Genomic DNA, 9,528 nt, shown 5'->3' with positions numbered 1-9,528 from the left:
CAGATCAGAACTCAACAGATTGATATCTCCCCCACTGTTAAGATTCTTAGCTTACTGCAAAGTTGAGGAACCCTGTGACAGACAAATCCAAACTATGAATAAGGGTCAAAGTTAGATTAGCAATATTGTACATGGTCCCAATCCCAAACTACTTGTTATCTCTCCCTCTAATATCTGACTAGACTACATAGATATTAGTTGTTGTAACAGCTCCCCCTCGCTAACCATCCACTGGGCTAGATCATACTACCTGATAGATAGGTGAGTGCAACTGAGTCCTATACTATGAATCAGGTTAGAGGAGCTAGAATTGACCAAAGTTATCTGGCTAAATTCAACTCGGGATAACCGATACCAGGAAAGTGGCTCACGTTGTAGCCAGGTAAATTTCAAAGGCAACAAACCTTTTAGAACCAACCTGTTCTGGGGCAGGCTAACTCAATCGATCCTTAGTAGTGTCTGAGCCATAACTTGAGTACCAATGAAATTAGATACCCTCCCTCGCGCAAATATTGTGTTATCATCCCTTTCTTTTGAGAAAGACAACTGATTAAATATTTTATTAATCAAATGTTGTGTTAAAAATTGTTTTTACTATTAAAATACCTATCACATTACACATTTAGTAATGACAGCATTTGGTTTCCAAACTGTACGTTTTTCTGCCCGATTGGATTTAAAAATCTGCCAAAGCCACAACTAACCATAGACATAAAATCCATAGGATGGCAGTACCCATTCAAGTCAAGACTGGCAGCCATTGCTAGTGTACCCATGAGTTTAACAGTCAAACTGGCAGGGTTAGAGGTTCAAAAACCCTTCTATGGATTATATGTCTATGGCCACAATGCAACAAGCTGTTCCACAGACAGAAGGAGTGATTGGAGTGGGGAAAAGGTGCTTGTGCATTGATAAGCACACCAAAGATGTCCATAAAATAAAGACATCACTTCTAAAAGCCTATTTCACACCATAGCCTGCTGAATTCACAAGATGACTTTTCTTTCATTGCGCCACAAAATGTCAAATGTGGCACTGACTCGCCGATGAATCGATGTTTCAACATTGTCTCAATGAAGAGTTCAGCGTTCGACTATCCACGTGCGAGGCTGACGAGAAATATCCACCTTCGCAGTACGGATAAAGCCTGACCTTGAATGTGAAACAAACTGAAGCTGGCTAGCTTTTAAAAAGCCTGAGTAGATCTAGCTTGCTTTGTACTATAACCTGGGTGGTTTGAGCCCTGAATGCTGACTGGCTGACAGTGGTATATCAGACATATACAACGGGTATGACAAAACATGTATTTTTACTGCTCTAATCACGTTGGTAACCAGTTTATAATACGAATAAGGCACCTCCGGCATATGTGGTATATGGCCAATATACCACAGCTCAGGGCTGTGTCCTGGCACACAGCGTTGTGTCGGACAGAGAACAACTCTTAGCCGTGGTATATTGCCATATATCACAAACCCCCGAGGTGCCTTATTGCTTAAGTATACCACTCTGGTGTCCCAGGTCTGAATTAGTCCCTGATCAGAAGGAAAGGATGAAAAGCAGAAGTGTTTTGGCCCTACAGGACCAACAATTAACAGCTCTGGGCTAGAAAGAGTGATAATACCACATCCCATTGTTTACACAAGATCCTTCAGGTCATTGGGGCGGGGGTACCAAGAAATACCTGAGTGATATTGTAGATTCAAGGGGTCAATTTGGGGTTCTTTGTGGCCATTTTCAATGCATCATCACCAAAACTATACTTCTGAGCTCGTGGTCACAATTTAGACAGATTGCAGATACACATCATGGTAGAAATTGAATAGAACAAACAAGCCAAAGTTCCCTTTGTTTTGATGATTATATTTAAGCATCAGCATCTTTTCTTGGAAATGGGGCAGCATATAAAAAAATTAATGAAATAAGAAAAAAACTAGACTACATGTCAATCGCTACACCACCCCTGTACAGTGCAGGTTGACAGTTAAGGACACCTCACCCCCTCCCCAAAAATCCCTCACCCCCCCCCCCCCTCATTGATTCCCATATTCAAAGTCACCCCCTTTCTCACGGTCACTACTGCAAAAGCTCCTCGCCCAAACAACGCGGAGAAGAGCAAATTTGGGACCCATCGGCGCTCAGGGTCAGAGTTCAAGCCCCTCCTTTACCTGGCTGTAGGTGTCCATGACTCAAAAAAATAAGTATTAACAACTCAGGGGATAAAAGTATTTTGTCTGCTAACTCTGATGCCAGCTCTGATCATTATCCGGGCCCTCAGCTTATGTCTAACTGTATCTCTAATGTATTCTACTCCGATTGGTTTATTACCTCAGAATAAAACTAAAATCAGAATAGAATGCCTTCGGTAATTGACGGTGAACAAAATGCCCTCTAACAGAGTACATAGCCAGCAGCTTCGTCCCAGTCGAATGATGGATAATGGAGTCCATCCACTGTTCCAAAAGAACAAAAAGGTTGCAGTCTGTAACGTCCTCCTGGGGAATTGGTGATATGGGTGTGGCCTGAAGAGATAGAAAAGACAGGGGCTTAGTTCCTCTCCTGCACAAATACAGTCTCCTGTGGACATAGCCCCGCCTCCTGCAGTGTGATGTCATAGTCCAAGTGGGCCAGCTTCCGCCGGGGGAAGTTTGTGACGAGCTCGAAGCGTTCATTGGGGTAACCCTTCGACTGGACGTGTCTCACCAGAGCCTGGATGGGGTGGAGGACAGAGGAAGAAGTTAAGTAACAAGTCATGGTAACAGCTTACTAAATAACGGCTTGATAACTACAGTGGCAAGAAAAAGTATGTGAACCCTTTAGAATTACCTGGATTTCTGCATAAATTGGTCATAAAATTTGATCTGATCTTCATCTAAGTCACAACAATAGACAAACAAAGCCTGCTTAAACTAATAACACACAAACAATTTTCCGTTTTCATGTCTTTATTGAACACACCGAGTAAATATTCACAGTGCAGAGTGGAAAAAGTATATGAACTCTTGGATTTAATAACTGGTTGACCCTCCTTTGGCCACAATAACCTCAACCAAACGTTTTCTGTAGTTGCGGATCAGACCTGCACAACGGTCAGAAGGAATTTTGGACCATTCCTCTTTACAAAACTGTTTCAGTTTAGCAATATTCTTGGGATGTCTGGTGTGAACCGTTCTCTTGAGGTCATGCCACAGCATCTCAATCTCGCGTTGAGGTCAGGACTCTGACTGGGCCACTCCAGAAGTCGTATTTTCTTCTGTTGAAGCCATTCTGTTGATTTACTTCTGTGTTTTGGGTTGTTGTCTTGTTGCATCACCCAACTTCTGTTGAGCTTCAATTGGCCGACAGATAGTCTTCCATTCTTCTGCAAAATGTCTTGATAAATTAATTCCCAAGTTTTTCTGTCCATGATAGCAAGCTGTCCAGGCCCTGAGGCAGCAAAGCAGCTCCAAACCATGATGCTCCCTCCACCATACTTTACAGTTGGGATGAGGTTTTGATGTTGGTGTGCTGTGCCTTATTTTCTCCATACATAGTGTTGTGTGTTCCTTCCAAAGAGCTCAACTGTAGTTCCATCTGTCTACAGAATATTTTGCCAGTAGCGCTGTGGAACATCCAGGTGCTCTTTTGTGAACTTCAAACATGCAGCAATATTTTTTGGGGACAGCAGTGGCTTCTTCCGTGTTGTCCTCCCATGAACACCATTCTTATTTAGCGTTTTACCTATCGTAGACTCGTCAACAGAGATGTTAACATGTTCCAGAGATTTCTGTAAGTCTTTAGCTGACACTAAGATTCTTCTTAACTTCATTGAGCATTCTGCGCTGTGCTCTTGCAGTCATCTTTGCAGGTCGGCCACTCCTAGGGAGAGTAGCAACAGTGCTGAAATTTCTCAATTTTTTGTGTGTCTATATTGAATACAATACATCTGTGTTATTAGTTCAAGCAAACTGTGCATGTCTATTGTTGTGACTTAGATGAAGATCAGATCAAATTGTATGACCAATTTATGCAGAAGTCCAGGCAATTCTAAAGGGTTCACATACTTTTTGTTGCCACTGTAGTTATAGGCATGGAAGATCCTTTATAATGTCCTATATGTTAATGTCCCAGGGAGTTTGGGTCAGTTGCATTTCAACTCAGGATTAATTGAAAATCAATTATTGAACTGAAAACTAACCAGGACTTTCTATGTGGACTTAATTCACCTCATGAATTGAACCGAAGACCTAACACAAGAGTCCAGTCTCACCATAAGCTTAGCCTTGAACGATAGGGCGATCTGCTCTCTCTGGCCATCTGGATAGCGCAGCATCAGTCTGGCCTTGGGACCTGACGATACAATACAGGAAGAATGCAGTCAGGGTAGAGATGGAGGAAGACGTAGTCGTAGATACACACAATTTACATTTGGTCATTTAGCAAAGGCTCTTATCCAGAGCGATTTACAGGAGCAATTAGGGTCAGGTGTTTTGCTCAAGGGCCCATTGACCGATTTTTCACCTAGTCGAACCAGCAACCTTTTTGTTACTGGCCCAATGCTCTTAACTGCTAGGCTACCTGCTAGACTACAATCTCAGAGTAGCAATCACAGCCACACACTTAAACACGATGCGCAATAACACAGTAGTTTTAATACCATTGTCATCAAGGCAGTCGAGGTCGGAGGTTTCCGTCTTAACAGATCTGGAGCTTTGGCCAGCTGAGGTGCGATGGTTCTCCCCAGAACGATGCTCTGAGTCTGGGTCGGCTTGGGAGCGGGCTGGGGTGGCCGCCGGAGGCTCCAAGTGGTTCTTTTTGCTCTCCTCTTTCCTGTGGCTGTTCTCTTTGTGGGGGGACTTCCTGTGACGGGCTGGGGGACTGTCCGGCCGTGGCGGGGGCTGGGGGGCTGCGGCTGCAGAAGTGGGAGGGGCTGGTCCTGGAGGGGTGTGTCCGCCCATGGAGTAGGAGCTGCCCTCCCGGGGTTCTGTTGTCTCGTTGTCCGAGCCGTCAACAGAGATTAGGCCCTCGCTGTCAGAGAAGGGTTCTGCTTCGGAGTCTCCATCCGAGTCTGCATCTGCAGAGTGGGGGGAGTCAGGGAGATCGGGGGCGGAGGACGACTCATAATGGGTCTCCTGGAGAGAGGCTCGGATGGCTGCCTCCAACTGGCTGTCCTCACTGGCATCTATCAGACTCTCCTGAGAGAGAGATGTGGAGAATAAATCAAACAGAGGTGTGAAAGAGAGATAGAAGTGATGAAGAGAGAAAGATTGAACAGATTGAGAGAATAAAGTTACAGTGTGATTGGAATTAGCAATATGGATCTTATTTAAGAAAACACAAAGAGAAAGCTGAAAAAGGAGAGTAGGAGGTGACTCACAGAGCGGGCGCGTTTGGCAGGTGGCGGGTGGCTGGATGCCGGGCCGTCTAGCTGGCCATGTTCCGTCAGGAAGCCCGTCACCTGTTCAAGAAACGAAGCCACGTCCAACTGGTTCCACTCCACCATCTTCTGACCTGCAGAACGGTCAAACATAGTCAGCAAGACTTTCCAAAACCTTTTTAGTGTTAGTAACTGATCAAGCACTCAGAAACCCAGAGCAGGCCTCACCAGTCCGGGGGTCCAAAATGGAGATATAGGGAAACTTGTTGAGCTTGTAGAACTGGATATACCTCTGTCCCTCTTCACTGTCGTGGTAAACCTGTCAACGCAAACACACACACAGCAGGTCAGCTCCCCTCAACACGCCTCTATGGCACACAGTGTGTGTGTGTGGAAGTGACAGCGTATGTACTGTGTATGCATGACAGACCAACTGGCAGGTGTCTTCACTGACATTTTCAACGTGTCCCTGATTGAGTCTGTAATACCAACATGTTTCAAGCAGACCACCATAAATTCATGTTCATACTACCTAAATTGGGCCGACCAACCAGCGCTCCCACACATTGGCTAACCGGGCTATCTGCATTGTGTCCCACCACCCACCAACCCCTCTTTTACGCTACTGCTACTATCTGTTCATCATATATGCATAGTCACTTTAACCATATCTACATTTACATACTACCTCAATCAGCCTGACTAACCGGTGTCTGTATGTAGCCTTGCTACTGTATATAGCCTGTCTTTTTACTGTTGTTTTATTTCTTTACCTACCTACTGTTCACCTAATACCTTTTTTGCACTATTGGTTAGAGCCTGTAAGTAAGCATTTCACTATACGGCTGTATTCGGCGCACGTGACAAATAAACTTTGATTTGATTTTATAACAAGGAGAAAAATGGTCACAGTAACCACATTTCCACCCGACCATTTCATGCAGATGAATTACCTGACACACGAAAAAAAAAACACAACCGGGCTGATGGAAACATGAAATGGCGGTACAATTTTATAAATGCCCGACAGACAAAATGTTCGTTCGACATGGTGGAATGTTTTTAAAATGAGATAAATGGCGGTGGAAACTACTTTATGCGCAGATATTTATATAATAGCCTTCATATCCAAGTAAACTTGGGAGTCACGCCAAGATATGTTGTGTGGTCCTAATAAACATGCAGTTTGTTAGGTTACAGATAAGTCATGACGAACTTCAAGGTGGTGAAAGTGCTCGGTAAAAAGCTTGACGCTCATTTCCAATAAATATAGAGGGTCTTAGTCTGGTGTTGATCGATGCTTGGCTGCCGTTTTACAACTACAAATAATATTGCTCTTGTCCATAATAATCACATAATGTAAGTAGACTACCCACACAGTAACTGTGAGCTGTTGGCCAGAGCACATGTACCAAGACCAGAATGGGCACATTTGCTATAAAACAGTTTATGACAAAACCATCAATAGAGTTGAAAATGAGCTGAAACCCATTTAACTTGAATTTTTCATTCGATACATGGGAATATAAGTTTTTTCACGCACAATCTTTTATCCTCAAAAAGTCTGATATAAAACATCTCTGGTGGGAAAAATATGTTTTATGCAGATTTGATAATATTTGCATGAATATCTGCTGCAAACTAGATGGAAACCTAGCTACTGAAACAAAGTATTTATTTCTGAATGGGAAGGTGACATTTCATGTGTGAGTGCACATTCGTACCTGCCAGAATATGAAGTGCTCCCTGATGATGGTCCGGACCGCGTCGTTGCTCCACACGTCTCTGTTGAGACACTGGCAGGCAAAGTCCTGCACATTCTGGATGTTGATCATCAGCCACTTGTTCTCCAGCTGACCACAGTCCTTTGCCTAGAGAGAGAAAGGAGCCAGATAGCTATTAAGCTATATGGTAATAGCTCCACCTTGCCCTCTGGCAGGCTAGGTGGAATTGTTACCATATTGCTTAGAGGCCTATTCAATCCTTTCAGCTCAGAATGGTTTGGATGAGGGTCGACTGACAGTCCTCCGGGTCAAGGGAGCTTGGGTGTCCAGGGGGAGGGGGGATCCTCACCGTCTCAAAGCTGCCTTTGTGCATGAGCTCGACGGGGGGCCGGAACAGATCCGCCAGGGTGCTGAGTTTTTTGTCCGCCGCACTACCGTTCCTCAGCTCCTGCTCCTGGCGGACTTAAAGAGGGCAGAGAAGCCTTTAGCGTATATACCACAACCTGACCAAGATCACAACACAAGTAGTGCTTTGCCAGATGCCTGAAGGCTGGGTGGCACTATTTGATATGCAAACACATACACATGTGGGCAACTTACTGGTTTCTGTTTGGAAGTCCCTAAAACCGTCAAATATGGAGCGGGCAGGTCTTCGTCGCTTTGGCGCTGCGAGAGTGATAGATGGAGAGAGAGTGAGAGACTGTTAGATGGACTGAGACAGAGAGGGGGAGACAGAGGGAGCTACAAGTTGTAGTGAGGTAGGCTAAATTATGGGGTTACTCTGCAGTACTGTACCTCCAAACATAGGCTCTGGCTCCACCAGTATGTCCTGCTTCTGAGGGATGGGCGCCCGCACTTCGTCACTGCAAAACAGACAGACAATATTCAACTTTAATTCCAGGAGTGCAGATCTTTTTCTCATGAATGTGCTTTAAATGAAAAACAACAAGACCAGGATTGGCGATCTCTCGAAGTTTGGGTTTGTTTCATCACAGGCCCCATCTCTTATGACCCTGCAATTGTTGGTGTGGTGGAACAGGCCATTGACTTACTCTGCGGGGGGAGCTTTGCTGCTGGATGCCCCTGCTGAACTGGAGCTGGTGCTGGGCTCCTCTGCAATCCCCCCTCCGTCCAGGAACATGGTCACTGCCATTTCTAGATTGTTGTTGCATGCTTCTAGCATATGCTTCCCCACACTCTCTGTGGCACCTGGGGAAATGTAACAAATATCACACACACACACACACACGACCAGATGTATTACATCTGAAATATATTTTGTTGCATTGAATCATTTCTTAATTGGTTGACATAATCCATGTTATTAAATGTTTCACGAGATCTGTACACCAACTAGGATCAAGCTTTTTTTTTTAAACGGACTCATGCGCATGCGCGGTTCTTGTTTGAGCTGAACGCACTGGCAGAAGGATAATGGCACTTTCACTATGTATATACGTTTTATCTCCATGCATGGTAATCAAGAACTGTGTGACATGTGCAATTTACAAGCAATCTAAACTTGCATGCAAAAATGTCTGCATATATAGATGGTTAGAGTTTGTCATGTTTACTGCGCATGTCTGTTTCACTTTTCATGTCTTCTCGACAGAACATGATACGATCACACAAAAAAATGGGATGATTCGGCCAAATTGCCATCTACATATATATAGCATTAAACGTAGCATCGTTAAATTACAATTTTAATGCAAACTTTGTGTAACAGTAACGTTAGCAGAGGGAGGCTGGTGTGGTGCTTCCGTTCCGATCGCTTGAACATGACAGGCGGGAGATGTTTCAGCCATTGTAAGGTGGAGCCTAGGCTAGGTTAGCTCGACAAGAGGAAAATGTTGCACCCAACGTCCATTCCACAGAAATGAGAGGAAATAAGGCGAGTTATTGCACCTCTAGATACTCAAAATGACTTTTGGGGAAACTCTAGAAAGCCATTTTGTGTCAGACATCATCCCAAGACAATTCTAAGTAGTCTTTCCTGGGGGTAATTTTATGTTTAAAAGTTATATGTTCCATTCTGGTGACCACACACTTGACGGTCGTAGCTATCTCCAGTTATTTTTTCCCCTTGTGTGACAAGAGGGGGCAGTAAGTAAGCACTGATGCCCCGTCTGATTTTCCTGCGCAGCGTTCTGTGATGCTGGGGCGACATGATTGTTTTCGGAAGCTAACTCATGAAAAATGTACATTGTAACAATAAAAGGTAACACATTTTACCTGTAATAGATGTGAACTGTTGTATTAACCCATTCACCCCCGGAGTTGATGCGTCCCCGAGCGCCGCCATCTTACCGCCACCAACAACAACACAAATCATGCGCGTGCGTACTGCCGTTCTGTACTCGCGAGCTTTGCCTGGATGGCTGCGTCACACAGACTTGTTGGATTGTGGGTAATGTATTTCATTACCCTATCTCTGGTTTGACTACG

General features: G+C 44.4%; 1 protein-coding gene across 1 annotated transcript; it reads right to left on the bottom strand.

The window, feature by feature from the left end:
- Positions 1 to 544: 544 nt before the first annotated feature.
- On the bottom strand, positions 545 to 9,469 carry LOC109875016 (UBX domain-containing protein 7-like). The gene is made up of 11 exons (XM_020467139.2): positions 9,316 to 9,469; positions 8,133 to 8,289; positions 7,876 to 7,943; positions 7,681 to 7,746; positions 7,430 to 7,542; positions 7,081 to 7,227; positions 5,585 to 5,675; positions 5,357 to 5,490; positions 4,637 to 5,174; positions 4,250 to 4,329; positions 545 to 2,709 (listed from the first exon to the last, which is right to left on the bottom strand). Exons 1-11 carry the CDS (start codon positions 9,413 to 9,415, stop codon positions 2,548 to 2,550), a joined length of 1,656 nt encoding a protein of 551 aa, XP_020322728.1. The 5' UTR covers positions 9,416 to 9,469; the 3' UTR covers positions 545 to 2,547.
- Between the last annotated feature and the right edge of the window lie 59 nt (positions 9,470 to 9,528).

Source organism: Oncorhynchus kisutch, linkage group LG30, assembly GCF_002021735.2.
Source record: "Oncorhynchus kisutch isolate 150728-3 linkage group LG30, Okis_V2, whole genome shotgun sequence".
NCBI lineage: Eukaryota > Metazoa > Chordata > Actinopteri > Salmoniformes > Salmonidae > Oncorhynchus > Oncorhynchus kisutch.
The sequence above is the reverse complement of the archived record's forward strand: the minus strand, read 5'-3'. Positions and strand labels throughout refer to the sequence as shown.

Excerpts from the sequence above, each read along its gene's own strand:
- LOC109875016 (XM_020467139.2), bottom strand. The coding sequence starts at position 9,415 with ATGATTTGTGTTGTTGTTGGTGGCGGTAAGATGGCGGCGCTCGGGGAC. Across the intron at positions 7,543-7,680 it reads GGACTTCCAAACAGAAACCA|TCCGCCAGGAGCAGGAGCTG; the intron begins GTAAGTTGCCCA and ends GCCCTCTTTAAG. Across the intron at positions 7,228-7,429 it reads ACAAAGGCAGCTTTGAGACG|GCAAAGGACTGTGGTCAGCT; the intron begins GTGAGGATCCCC and ends TTCTCTCTCTAG.